At 35.6% G+C, this 15020-nt stretch overlaps 1 protein-coding gene across 3 annotated transcripts; it reads right to left on the bottom strand.

Annotated features, from left to right (window-relative positions):
* Nucleotides 1-3898: 3898 nt before the first annotated feature.
* LOC113694556 (peroxisome biogenesis protein 2-like) lies at nucleotides 3899-14579 on the bottom strand. 3 transcript variants are annotated; one of them, XM_027213388.2, is made up of 8 exons: nucleotides 14210-14579; nucleotides 10238-10270; nucleotides 9979-10132; nucleotides 8684-8820; nucleotides 8441-8541; nucleotides 6480-6597; nucleotides 5842-6008; nucleotides 3899-4302 (listed from the first exon to the last, which is right to left on the bottom strand). In XM_027213388.2, the coding sequence occupies exons 1-8, from the start codon at nucleotides 14336-14338 to the stop codon at nucleotides 4173-4175; spliced, it is 969 nt and encodes a 322-aa protein (XP_027069189.1). In that variant the 5' UTR covers nucleotides 14339-14579; the 3' UTR covers nucleotides 3899-4172. The 3 variants fall into 3 exon arrangements, with proteins under 3 accessions (XP_027069189.1, XP_027069188.1, XP_027069190.1); XM_027213387.2 differs by having other exon boundaries at nucleotides 10238-10351; nucleotides 14210-14578; XM_027213389.2 differs by having other exon boundaries at nucleotides 9979-10128; nucleotides 14210-14578.
* Nucleotides 14580-15020: the final 441 nt, after the last annotated feature.

Genomic DNA, 15020 nt, shown 5'->3' with positions numbered 1-15020 from the left:
ATTTGCGTGCTCGAAAGGACCAAAACTTTTTCTTTTTTTGGTCTCAAATTTTTCTCCTTTTGGGATCCCTTTTTTGATGTGTTTTTCTGATTGATTGAATTGTCGTATGATAAAGAGTTAAGGGGTTGTGTTTGAACTTGAGATTGAGTCGGAAAACAGCAAAATAGCAACTTGATGATATGCAGCACTTTACTTGCATTATTTTCAAGTGTAAAAAGCCCCTATTGCTCTCTCTATAAAGTGCGTACTTCCAAATCTCGAGTCAAAGAACACCATCAAATTGGCTACATGATGTCTTTCCCTCACTTTTGTACAGCTATATCCTTCAAACACAAATTTGCGGACAAGAACTCAGAAGTGGTGTTTTAGTTATTCTGTATCAATTGAACTTTTAGGTGAAACATCTAACGGATAGATATAAAAGAGAGACTAACAATTGGTCAAGGTATTGATCCAATTCTCCATCGATTTAAAACAAAATAAATAAATAAATAAATGAAGACAGAACAGAATTGACAAACTTAACTGGTCTTTGGTTTTCTTCTTTCAACTGTATTCTCCTTTTGCTTTATTAGCACTTTAAAATTGTTATTATAGAGTCAGTTTGCGGAAGACAAGATTGTAACATATCATTAAAACTCAAACTTATCCATCATAAACTTATACTTAATAGAAGTCTTTATAGCTAATGATACAAAATTTTATGCACATAAGAATTTACTCTTGCTCGGTTTTATTTTTTCTCATGGTAATAGTGATTTTACTTGGTTGCTTCTCTCTGTGGAACATAATTATGCATTAATGATGCCAAAACTTGTATTAGCACTGATTCCACGGTGCACTCTTTATGTTTTTATAGAATTGCATTATGGACCTTTAATTTTAATTTGAACACTATGAATCCTAAATTTATCAATTACTCCACGTTGCATTTTATACTTCTATTTTGAACACTTTACACCTAAAGTACTTGATATTTTATACCAGAATCGTCATCACTTCACGTGCTCTAATGAAACTATACAGAACAAAAATATAAATTGTGCTTGTACAACACAAGACTTTTTCCCAATCATCATCAATTCTCAAGATTACTTAAAAAAAGAAAAGGTTAATTCAAGTTGATTGAAAAGTAACCCTTTTAACTTTTTTCGGGTTGCAAAGTGCCCCAAAACTATAAATTTCAGCACTATACATCCTTGAACTATTGATTTTTCTCCATGTACTTCAATCAACTCGTTGTCAGAGGAATACAGAGAGTCATTAATGTCCCTAAATTTAGTTAAGTGGTCAAAATGTCCTTCTTCCTCTACAACTAGCTTATACACGCATATCGAGTCTTTCTTTGTTAAAAGCACACACATAGACAGAGACAAGATAATAATTTTGAGTTTGTGAGAAGAAAAAAAAAAAAGAAACTCTCGACATGTGTACATAATTTACTTGTATAAAAATAAGGAAAAAAAAAGGTACTTTAGCCACTTAACTAAATCTAGGGACGTTAACAACTTTTTGCTCGTTAAATTCCGCTCACAACTAGCTAATTGTAGCAGATCACCAAAAATTCATTATATCGAGGATGACTAGTGCTGAAATTGATGCTTGAAGGGGCACTATGCAACCTGAAGAAAGTTCAGGGGTAGAAAGGAAAACTTCTAAGTTTTTTCCTATAGTATTGTTAGCAACATAAGCCATTTCTAGTGAATATGAATTATCTTCTACTACTCATATGGAGAGACTTTACTTAATGGACTTCCATTTTTATATTGTAATTTCATTAAGGTTGCTAGAAATAGAATATTTTTCATGAAAAAAAATACAAATTTTTTTGAATAAATATTAATTAAAAATCAAGAACACTTGTTTTATGCTTTTCATGAATTATTCATGGTTGTCCAAGATCAACAACTAATATAAAAAAAAAAAAAAAAAAAACCTCAGGCATAAGCACTGGTTAGAATACTAGTATTAGTATTTCGCTCCTATTTTACTTGAAAGCAACAAATTTACTCATAATTTGCTTAATAAACCAATTTCCAAGGTACCACCAACTCATCATTCTTATGAAAATTACTGGACAACAGGATCACTTCAGAATTAATTACTTATTGAAGACTAAAAAGCCAAGTCATGTGTTAACTATTCCTAACTTCGTGTGGACTGATAGAGGATAACATACTGATAGGTTATCTTTATCAACAGTAATTCTGTAATAACATGAAGTGAAAAAGTATGCTGGTCAGAATAACACTAGTTTTTTTTCCCCTTTTCTTTAGGCAGACTAGTTGCTCTCAAAGATGCCAAACGCCAAATGTGAGAAGCATTATAGTATCTCTTTGCTAATTATCCAAACTGTACCCAGGAAAACAAATAAAAAATAAATTATGAACATGCAAATACAGGATGCAAACGTTATTCTGACAGCCATGCTATCCAATTAAATTAGGTTACTTCACTTGATGATCAGCCATGAAAGATGAATCTTCATAAACACCTCATATTTAAGAGAAACGTGTTTGATACTCCATACTTACTTTAATGCAAATGATCCATTATGAAGGAAATTATAGGCTCATCCTTGCATGCTTTAGAAGACCTTTGTGGAGAAAAAGCAACACACGATACAGTAGAAAACAAACATTATCTTCCCAAATGGCATATAGAAATGATACTACTAAAAGATTTTGAAGTTTGATCAATCCTATAATGCACAAATGAGACGATTATCAAGTGGTATTGTTGCACTCAAACAATGTTTGGTTGGCTTTTAACTCAATCTAGAGGTAGAGGATACATACCTAACACCTTAAACGCATAGGCCAAGATTCTTACCTAATTAACTCAAATTCCAAGGCCAAAAGTTTGATTATTATTTGGATAAGATTGAATACAATGCTACTCCTTAGCCAATATTAGGTTCCACCATTGCAGGACTTAAAAAAGCACTTATGGTAAGGTAGGTAAATCCAATAATATATCACATGAAATTCTTAGTGACATTTTTCTCATGACAACTCAATACTACTTCTATATTTATACCAAGTATCCTGATTTTTTTTTTTTTTTTGTCGAAACGATAGATGTCCTATAACCTAATCTAGCCTAGTCTAAGGGGAAGGGAAAGGGGTTCGATGTGAGTACAGACTCCATCGATGAAGGTCAATTAAGACCGCCACAAATTGTGACAAATTTGTGGAAGGCAGGGATTGAACCCCTGACCTCCAACATCACCTTTAATGGGTGGCTACCAAGTATCCTGATTATTTAACTTGTTATGTACGATTTATTTAAATTTCTTCTACTTTCACGTGATAAGTGAAATTGACACTAAATTTAACACCAGATAATCGCATAAAAGATCCCCGACTGATAAACTATGTGCCGTTGCAACTAGCTAATTAAGCTTTTGAAGGTGACTCAAAGCAGTTGTAAAACACACAGGATTGAAATATTTTGGAGGGGATATCCAGAAGAAATCAAGTTTCAACAAAATTTTAAGAAGTAAATGTTCATCGGAGGAATATACTATATGTACATTAAATTGTTTAGCCTAACGCCTTTACCTGGTCGAAAATATTTTGCACTCATACACAGGCCTAACCGATTTATATAATAATAATAATCAGTTGTTAGAGCATAAGGAGAAGTATTGACTCACTGTAACTAGCGGAATCACATATTTTCAAAGTTTCAACAGTCACATACGACTGATTTGCAAATTGCCAGACTACATCAACTAGGACACAAGGTTTAATCTTCTGCCAGACTCACAATAAAGAATTCAAATTCTCCTAGCGCTAATCAGTCGAAGACCATGTGAGAAAGCTTATTCTTCCGTAAGTCATAAATGTGGTTGACCTATTTACCAAAATAAAAATTCAAGAAAAAAAAAACAAAGTAAAAAAGGTCGACTTCATAAAACAGGACAAGATAAGAAAATTTAGAGAACATACAATAAACGACCGAGCAGAAACTAACAGCGACATATATTTTGAACAGAAAATCTAAATTAGCAAAGAATGGAACGTAAAATGCAGTGGCACAAAAGCTTTATGCAAGGAATCTTAATTCCTTGAATCAAATATCAAATAATCAACGCCAACTTTAGGCACTCTTGCATACATCTCTGTTGTGCCTGCATTTCTTTGTACTTTATCTTTGACGGAAAATAATTACTGTTTCTGAGCAAGATTGTCAACGGGAACACCATGCCGTTGCATGGCAACAACTGGTTCATTGCATCTAGAGCACCGAAATGATGGAGCTGCAGAGCAACGCGTTCGTAGACAGTAATAACAGTACCTGCCAGCAATAAAATTACATAATGTTAATGCGTTTTAAGGAGCAACATTGTCAGTGTCCTGCAACTTGTCAGTGTGTTTTGCTGCCTAATCAAATGCAGTTGTCTAATAATCCATCAAATATGTCCAAATAGCAGCTTCGCGTAAATATAGAACATCAAAATTCAATCTTGACAATTCAGCAAAGTATATACTTAGAAAACTGACACAGTAATCTTGCTATGTACACCTCAAGGAGCTAGAAGTGGAGTTTTTGAGACAACAAAAAGGAAAAACCTGTATTCCATGTTTTGACGAGTCTAATGCAAGTTTCAAACTTCATACGAGACCTTTTTGGAAAAGAACCATAATACCAATGCAAGCTGCAGGTGTACAGCAATGCACGTTTAAACTTTTTAAGTCAGCCTAGGAGAGTCCTGCAGCCATTAGATACAGAGAACGAGAAACAAAAGACTCTCAACGATAAAATACTGCCTTTTGGAGCTTTCAGGGAGAAGTTATCCCAGTTGGCAGCAATGGAAAAGCTTGGAAAATGAATGCATACTTATGGGACTTGGCATTCTTGCACGACATACATCGTGGATTCATGCAAGTGGCAGTGTGCTTACAACCAGATTCCATTGCGGATGAAATTTCACCAAACAAAGAAAACCTAGGAGGTGAACCAGGGGAAAGCTTGGTCCACTTAGATAGCTGGAGTCTTGGCATGGCAAAGGCTATACACTGTGGCTAACGTTTGATAAAACTCTATACCCAGCAGATAGCTTTGGCAAGGCAGTGCAATGTGCTAAATCAGATAACTGGCAATTGGTTCCAACCTTCCCATGAGCAGCTGTACTCAAGCTCCAAAGTAAGATCTGAACAAACCAAAAACAAGGATAGGCTGCAGTTGCACAACTGTACTCCGAGTCTCATCCAAGTCTAAATTCTTCTTAGCAATCTTGTTTCTGGGAGATGGAACTCTAAGGTTGAGATTGGCCGATGAATATTTGTACTTCCTACTGCACATAACAATCTCTTTTGAGAAATATGTGACTTTCTTATGCTAGTATTTTAGCCTCCACTTGGTATCCATTAACACTCTTCAGGAAGCCAATTTCAACACGACAATTCCTTAATTTTATGATCCATTAGTCCTTTCCCTAGAAAGTCCCACCATGGTGAGAATGACATACTAGTACCTGCCACAACTTTCTGATCCTTCTTAGTATCTTCCAGGAGTATGATATCTGATTAACGAAGCCATAGATTCAGTAATACCAACCTAGCTGAGGCTGTGTTTCACAAAACCAAGGCCCTAATCCGACTATAAGACTCAAGAAAATTAAAACCTTTAAGAACATCTATATCGGAACGCAAATCTACTATTTTCACATCACATTATAATAACCATCAAAGACAGAACCACAGTAACCACACAATGCCACTAGGCAGTACTTTTGCGACTACTTGTTGAGCAAACTGGGCATGAAATTCCGCTTTATGCTACTTCAATAGGCATCTACATAAGAACCAAAAGTATCTAAAAACTGTCACATACCTATGCTGACAAGGAAGGGCAAGAAAAGGAATGCTTGGATTCGCCTGGCAGATGGGGCATAAATTTTCATCCCCAGCAGAACTAGAGGATTTATCCTTTGAAAATGGACGAAGAAAACTTTTCATCGATGATGAGTTAAGAAGTGGAAGAAGCAATAACAACATTTCCTGCAATAAATATCAGCTCCAAATGTAAGTGTCTTGAGTAGAGCACCTCAGAGTTATTGCCATTAATGAATGCAGAAAACAGATAAGGAATCAAATCGAGAAGCACAATGACTCCTTTATTTAGGTAAATAAGTACGAACACTAATACATTACCACAAACTCAGATAAATAATAAAAGGTTGAAAAAAAGCCACCTACATCCCAGGGCAGAAAAATCTAAATATACTACTTAAAACTATTTCCATGTCCTTGAAAACTAGCAAAACCCACCAAAGAAAGCACAAAGCTCCCTTGCAAGAAACTCTCATTTTGTGTTAAAAATCACAATTGACTGGAACTCCTATGAATTTGTTAAAAATTATACATCCACATTCATCTGTTTTCAGTACAAAAAAGTAGAAAATAGGAACCCAAAATTCAACATCTTCTAGGGATCAACTACCATGATCTATTTCGAAAAGGGAAAGTTACCGAGAATTCGTTCCACACCAACTGGCGATTCATATACTCAAAGCTCACAGCTCTGTTCATATTAGGACTGCCGTAAACAAGTCTTGCTCGCAAAAGTCGTTCAATGAGACTCCTATACCTGCATCAAACCATCAGTATAAAGTGAACAAGAGATCAGTCACAATGAGAAGCGGATTGAAATCATATAATGCTTTGTAGTCAGGATAAAAATCAACAATAGATACACAGATTCCCCAAGATCATTCAAGGAGCAAATTAATACACCTCCAATGACAACAAGAGTGTTAAAAGTCATTATCCTTGAAAAAGACATCAACCTGAAAAGATGGTACTCCCTCTATCTCATTGTTAATGTCATGTTTCCACTTTTTGGATGTCCCAAAAGAAGAGTCACTTTCTAAAAGCCAATACAACATTTTATTAGCTTTCCCACTTTGCCATTTGAAAAAGTAACTTTTCCCACTTACCAATGCATTGCTCATACTCTCAAATTTTGAATTTGAGGATAACATTGTAAAATCACCCAAATCCACCTCATCCAGACACAATGATTATATGTTCCCTTAAAGAGTTGGTTTTCCAGAAAAATGAATCAAATTATGAGACGGAGGGAGTAATATACTTTACAAATTAAGAATCATATGAAAAGCATATGGATTCATAAGAAAAGTTCCATTTCCAGCACACTCATAAATAGACCAACAATAATGAATTGACTTGAAATGATGACACCTCTATTAATAAGGCACAAATTAAGCACCAAAAATAATGACTTAACTTGAAATGATGTTAAAGGACATCAACACGCTAAAAATTAATACCCGCTGATGATGTTTGATCATTCAAACGTTCTTCTTTTCATCTATTAAACTGCTAATGAGCTGTCAGTGGTGGAATGAAGATATATAGACTTCCACAGTTCTACTTATTCAGTCAACACGAAAACAGGCCACCATATGCAGGATTCTGAAGCCCTGTACGTAGTTTCTGCTGCATATAAGCTCTTTATTATTAAAGCCAAGCCAACTGATGAAGCCCAAGCCCAAAACCAGTTATTCAATTAGATGAACACAAATCCAGTTTAACAAGCACCTATTTCCAACTTCCTAGACGGAATTCTTAAATCAGACTCTAAATGTGAACTACCTTAGTATTAAGCAATACCAACCATTGATAAACACCGCCAAGGTTTTAGATTAAGAAGGGAGGAAAACTGCTTCAAGGAAAGGAACTAATTGCATTTGTAAAAAGTCATATATTTTCCAGAAAACGTTATCATCTTTTAGATTGAGAACAAAACCATCTTTCTTTTGCAGTAATTTGTTATTTTAATGACATGTGATTTAGTGAGACTCCTAGGTTCTGGATACTTAAGTTCTTGCTCTCATAAGTATTCATAATTAGATAAAATCTATTAAACCTTTTCCTGTGTCATACTTGAAAAGTATAACATGGCTTTGAGATGAAATTGCAATGTTATGACCGCTCTAAAACATATGATACGGAAATCCTCAAGATCTCAGATACCAAGAGGACCAATCAACAAGATTAAATTTCAATTGCCAGCACCAGTCATTCATAACAGAAATGTATAAACGTGCTGATATGCAGTATATAAATAAACTAGCAGTGATTCACAAAAATTACTCTCGCCACCTACCCATATGGACTTTATGGTGGTTTTCTTTATAAGAAGAAAAGTTCATATAGCAATTAAAGCAAAATCAAGTGATGCAAATGATAATATGAGACTGTTCTTCGAACTCTGTAGGCCCCAGGCCTTCAAACATTTCATGCTTGCCCTAGCAGTACTACCTGGTCAGAAACCAATCCCAACACATGATTAGCCATAAAAACGATTAAAAATTTTCTTAATTTTTCTTGATCTATTCCATCCCAATCTTAAAAAGTTTATGCATGCAATGACACATCAACAGAGCATTTAATGCTTGGTAACGTACCTTCCTGAGTAAAGAAATACAAGTACGTTGACAAAAGATGCTGCTCTATATAATCCTTCTACACGTTGTAGTAGAAACCATCCTCGACGAGCTAGTGATCTCTGACAAGTGTAACAGTTACAAAGATTAGCTCCCCAGTTTTGTTACTTCTTGTCAACACTCTGCAGGACAACATTAAAGGAACAGGAGACAAAGCGAGCTAGAGAGTGAGGACATCTAGGTCTACTATAACAGATATACTACCTGATCAGAATCCCCCCACCTACGAAAAGCAGAAAATGACTGCAGACGAGCCCAAAGGTACTGACCACCAACCGTGGCAACACAGTACCAAAGTTTTTGAGAAACCGTAAGTCCAGGTCCCTCCAGACCAGTTCTGACTGGAAAAAGAACACATCCAAAACAACAACAGATGAGATAGAAACTGATAAACAATTTGACTGGAAGACTGGATGGGAATGAGAACGTGTTTCAATCCCCAGGCCATGCATTTAAATAGCAGTATATCAGATAAATGGAAGTGCATTTATCACACCCCAGCTTCTTATACGTCATCCAGTAATGCACTAGTAAGATATTTAAGCTAACAACATGAAGGTCAACAAGGATCAAAGGGTTGACAAGAGTATTTGTTCAGATTCAGAATGTGCTGAGGTTAATTCCACAAAGAAACGCCTACAAAAAAGTAACAACCAACCATGTCATGAATGAGGGACTACAATAGCCAGTTAGAGTAGGACCGCATCACACTACCTTCAACTGGCAAGAAGACTGAAAAGTTTCTCACTCACAGATAGTCATCTTGCATGAAGCAATCAATGCTACTCTTAACACAACAAAAAGGTCTAACAAAGCCAAATCCATCTATGTACAATATTTGCTAACTCTTTGCTCTAAAGGAACAAAGAATTCCAAGAAAATCCATATCGAGAAGCCAATATGGAGGTGTAAAATTTTTGTTGAACTGGTTTTCCCAAAAAATGGAATGAATAATTTAGTGTCCTAGAATTCAGAAAAATGCTGTGCCAGTCCAATTTCTTGTTGGTATGGCAAAAAAAGTAGTTAGGGGAGCGCCCATGTTATAAAGATAGATCAAAGAACCGGAAGAAACGTCCATGTGAGAATAGACAGAACTCTGAAGTCCAAGACATCTCACAAGAAAAATAAAATTGTTAAGAAATAGAGCATTTGAAAGACAAAATTGGACAGCAATAAAAAAGATGGGCGCATTTCTGTATCTACATAAATTTCCATCACCAATAGTAGAGGTTTGATATTCTTTTAGTATACCAAATAGAGCCATGTATGCTGCAGCTTAAAGACAATAAATGAGCTAAAGATTAAAGAAAATTTCATCCATTAAATGAGCTTCCAATTCACTCAGGACATGATATATAAGCAAATAGATGAGCCATGCAGATATATAAATCAAAAAGAAAACAAAAAGAAATGTGATTTTTCAGATATGGAAAGGGACTTGTACACAGACGATAACAGAGATCACATAAGATATCCAAAGATAGAATTATTAGTAGAACCTTTTCCTCTTGCTTCAATTGCACGTTCATCTCTATACCTCAGGTTCATGAGACCATTTCCTGGAGTAGGCTTATCAACCCATATAGAGAATCGCCAAATTAGAAACTGGAGAAAAGCATCGAGTTCTGGCTCATATTGAAATAACATTCCTGGCTAATACCAAAGGACATATATTAAAAATTAGAAGCCTGCCAAATGCATCCAAACTCTGAAAACATTCATGGGTTAAATGAAGAAGCAAATAAATAATAAACACACCTTCATGAGCGAAAAGACCTTCACCATTTGTTCCTTCAACATAGCAGACATTTCAATGTCGAGCCTACCAGCATCTACTTGATTAACTCTAGATATTGCAATTGGGATAACTGGCTGCCGAAAATAAGTGCCAAACAGAATAAAAGTTGTGCCAACAAGTATTTTTTTTTTTTGGTACTTTAGAGCATCCACATGCATAAAACAAACAGCTCCTAGTGCAAATCAACCAAGATCAACCAATTGATCTCTGCATTTACTACCAAAGAAATTATCCCCGGAAATCCCTGATCAACTACAACACCGCTACTTTACCTAATAGTTCAGTATTTCACTTGAAAACCTTAAAATCCATCTCAGCCACAACACTGCTACTTTACCTAATAGTTCAGTATTTCACTTCAAAACCTTAAAATTCATCTCAGCTGCAAGAAAACACAAAAGGATACCTATGTGATGTCCAATACCTACTGTTTTGGAACTCTACTAAAATTAAAGGATGATACTCCATAAAAAGAAGGAGAAAAGAAAAGGTTCTTGTCCAGTTTTGGCAGAAATGTAATGAAAAGGAGCTGACCCAGTCTTATACTGAGCTACTTTAAGCTGAAGAGTGTTTTCTGAAAGATAAGTCCAGATGCTTATCACGGTCGAAACACTGCTGTTCAGTTTTATCAGAATCTTTTTGCTAAATCTTGTCCCTTTCAGAATGAATATGTCAGCCAATTACAGCTAGTTATTCATAAATATATTTTTGCAAGTCAGTGTATTGAGCTTGAGAAGCCAGTTACTGAAGATGAAATTCATCATGCACTTTTCTCTATGAAATCTGGGAACGGGCCAGGTCCAGATGGATATACTGTCGAATTTTTTACTCAAAATTGGGACTGTATCAAACAGGATTTTGTCTCAGCAATGGAGTATTGTTTCTCACAGGATTATATGTATCATACTCTGAATAGTACTATTATAACTCTTGTTCCTAAAGTCCAAACCCCTAATTCTATGAAGGAATATCATCCAATTTCTTGCTGTAATGTGATGTATAAATGTTATTCAAAAATTTTAACAGAGAGATTGAAAACTGCTGCCTTGACTCATCAGTAATAGACAGAATGCTTTATTGAAAGGCAGATCTATCACTGATAATATCTTACTTATGCATGAAATAGTTTGTGGTTACCACAAGAAGGAAGGGAAACAAAGATGTGTATTTAAGGTTGGTCTTATGAAAGCATATGATACTGTTAATTGGGACTTTCTTTTCACAGTTATCGAGTTGATGCACTTTCCTTCTAGATTTATTACTTGGATAAAAAATGGGGTCTGTACAGCTCAGTTCTCCTTGAATCTAAATGGTTCTCTAGTTGGTTATTTCAAGAGTGAGAGAGGGTTAAGGCAAGGCGACCCTCTTTCACCTTATTTGTTCCTGTTGGCAATGGAGGTCTTTCCTTCGTTGTTTGACTTCAAACTGCAACAGCATCGCTTTGATCACCATCCTAAATGTGGGATTTTGGAAATTACAAACATTATTTTTGCTGATGATCTTTTTCTATTATTTGCAGCTACTACAAAGGCAGCATCTTTGATGAAGTCAGTGCTGGATAATTTTAGTAGGTGGTCTGGTTTGACTCCAAATGCAGAAAAAAGTGAAATAATTTTTGCTGGGGCTAGTAGTTGCCTTAAGGCAGATATTTGTGCTTTATCAGGGATGAAGGAAGGCATTCTCCCTCTAAGGTATCAGGGCCTACCTCTTATTGAGTTCTAGATTCAGATTCATGGATTGTCATGCTATCATAGATAAAATTAAGCAGAGGATATATAGCTGGAGTACTAAAACTCTTTCTTATGCCAGCCGGTTACAATTGGTAAAATCTGTTTTAGTGAGTCTCCAAATGTACTGGAGCAGTGTATTTTTGTTGCCCAGGAAAGTTACTAAGGTGATAGAACAACTTCTAGCCTCTTTTTTATGGACTGGCACTGATAACACTACTGGAGCGAAAGTCAAGAGGTAGGCTAGCTGCTTTTACATTTCATTATGAATGCCCCTTGCAAACGAAAGCGGTACTAGTCTTTGTTGGTGTGATCATAACAGCTGAGTAAATCACAGATGCATGTAAACCTATAAAAGGAGAGCTGGGGCTGGTCAGAATGCAGGCATGGAATAAGGCTTTGTTGTTGAGACATATTTGGGATATCTTTCAGAGAAAGGACTCACTTTGGATTGCTTGGATCCATACCATTAAGCTCAAGCATCGTTGCTTTTGGTGTGTTCCGATTCCAGCTAATCCTTCATGGTTCTAGGAGAAGTTGCTTCAGCTTAGAGATTTGGCCAAGCCATATATCCAGGCTATTGTTGGCAATGGACTTCAAACTCATTTATGGCAGGAATATTGGCATCCAAATGGACCATTACTTAAGTATTACGGCACAGGAATTCTTAAACAGTTCGGGAGTAATAAAAATGCTATGTTAAATTCTGTTATGCTAGCAGGCAAATGGAAATGGGCTCAAGGCTGAAGAAGATCTCTACAAGTTGAGGATTTAATACAGAATATACCTCCAACTTGTCAACTTCTACCTTCAGAAGATGATTCCTTTATGTGGACGTGTGATAAACCTGGAGTTTTTACTCTTAAGTCTGCTATAAATATGGTGCGGGAACGATGCTCTGAAGTATCATGGTATAAGCTAGTTTCATTGAAAGATATATCCCCAGGCATTCTTTCACTGTGTGGCTAGTGTGTAAGAATAGATTAGCTACTAAAGATAAGCTAAACTGGTGGGATATTGAAACTGATGGTTGGTACCTGCTATGTGCACATGAGCCGGAGTCAATTGAGTATTTATTCTTTAAATGTGGTTTTTCAGCTTATGTGTGGAGTGGTATTCAACATTGTTGTTTGATATATAGAGATGTGTATGGATGGAAGAAGGAACTTGATAGGTGGACTGGCTTTATCCAATCTGGTGACTTTATTAACACAGTGAGACTTCTTGCATTTGGAGCCACAATTTAAATGTTATGGAGGGAGAGAAATCAGAGAATTTTCCAACATAAGCTAATAGTGCTGATTCTATTATGCATTGTGTAATCCAATCCATGAGGTTGCTTGTCTCATCTTGGAGGAAGGTACCAAAGACAAGGGCTAACTGGGAGCTTAGCATAGCATGGGATTTTGATCAACAGATCTTCAATTTTGATTCAGTGCTTGTATAGTCTTTTGGTTTCATTTCTGTTTAGGTTTCTTTGGTTATGTATAGAGCAGATTGCTTCTGCTTGTGACTATTCCTTGCTGTACTAATGAAAGTTATTATTTTGCCTTAAAAAAATAAATGTATGGTTAAATTTTCCATTTCTCCACAACACTCCAAAAAGCAATTCATTCAATTATAGCTAGGCTCTGGAGCAGAAAAGACATAGCTCACCCACCACTAGAAGATCAGCTGAAGGTGATACCTGAGTGGGATACAACGCGCTTAGACCTAAGCGTTAAGCCCAAATTTTACAGAGAAACGTAGGAAGCAGAACACAGAATCATGTAGCAGAGAAACGTACTGGCAATTTCTTCATCGGTTTGCAGAGAGGGAACATCGGTTTACAGAGAGGAGCAAAAAGAGCCAAAGGGAAAGGGAAAAGAAAGAACGAAAGGAAGGACTATAAGCTCTGTAATTGTCTTACCATAGCATTTTCTACTATAAGCACTGAAAATATGTAAAACTAACTGATTGAGATAAATAATTAACCAAATTCAGCCAAATGGATCACAATTCCCAGATATTTCATAACTTCAAATAACAAAAACAATGGAACCAGAAAAACCCACAAAAGAAAAAATAAAAAGAGAGAGAATTACAGTCTCCTCTTCAACAAACAGTAAGCATAAAACTTTGCAATTCACATCTTTTCCAGTAACTTCAATTTCAGCAAAAATTCATGACAAACACAAAAAAAAAAAAAAGGAATAGGGAGAAAACCTGATTGGAGGAAGTGAGAGATTGCCATTGAGGCAGCAATTTTAAGTAGGAATCAACCCAAGCATCTTCCGCAGGAGGAGATGAAGACGAAGAAGATGATGATGAAGCTAGGGTTTGTTGTCTCTCCATTTTCTTTATGCAAAAGAATTATCTTAATTGTGATTAGTATTTCTTTTTTTTTTTTGGTGGGATTTTTGTGAGGATTTCTGCTGTGTATTTTTGAGAATATTGAATTGGTGGCTGAATTTAGTCAGTGGCTCACTCTTTTCTTACTCACTTTTAGCTCTGCTGCAATGCAATCTCTTCTTCTCACGGCATCCGCCTGCCGGAATCGAATTTAGAAATGGAAATTTCGAAGGGGTATTTTGGTCATTATCGACATCAGAAGAAGCTCGCACTTTTATATCACAGGGATTTGCAATAAGTTTTTTGTTTTTCTTTCTTTGCACCCGTAAAAATGTATTTCAAATATTAGAATTTTAAAAATATAAAACTAATCAGAGAGAAAAAACGTATAAATGTAATGGGATTAATTAGAGAAAGTGTATAAATGCAAGGGAAAATAATAATTGTTAATGTGTATATATACATGATAAGTTAAATGGAATGTAAGTGTGTCAATGAATACAAATGGAACATCCTTTAGAAAAACCCTTTTTCTATTACTTTGTTCTTTCTTTTCTTTTTTTACCTTTTCTTTTCTTCTCTTTTTTCTTATTTTTGACCTGGATTCATAGTTGGCCTCTTTGTTGCTTTCTTTTCTTTTAATAGTATTGAAAGTGTTACATTTTCTATTTAGTATGTTCCAAAA

This window comes from Coffea arabica, chromosome 6e, assembly GCF_036785885.1.
Source record: "Coffea arabica cultivar ET-39 chromosome 6e, Coffea Arabica ET-39 HiFi, whole genome shotgun sequence".
Classification (NCBI taxonomy): domain Eukaryota; kingdom Viridiplantae; phylum Streptophyta; class Magnoliopsida; order Gentianales; family Rubiaceae; genus Coffea; species Coffea arabica.
The sequence above is the reverse complement of the archived record's forward strand: the minus strand, read 5'-3'. Positions and strand labels throughout refer to the sequence as shown.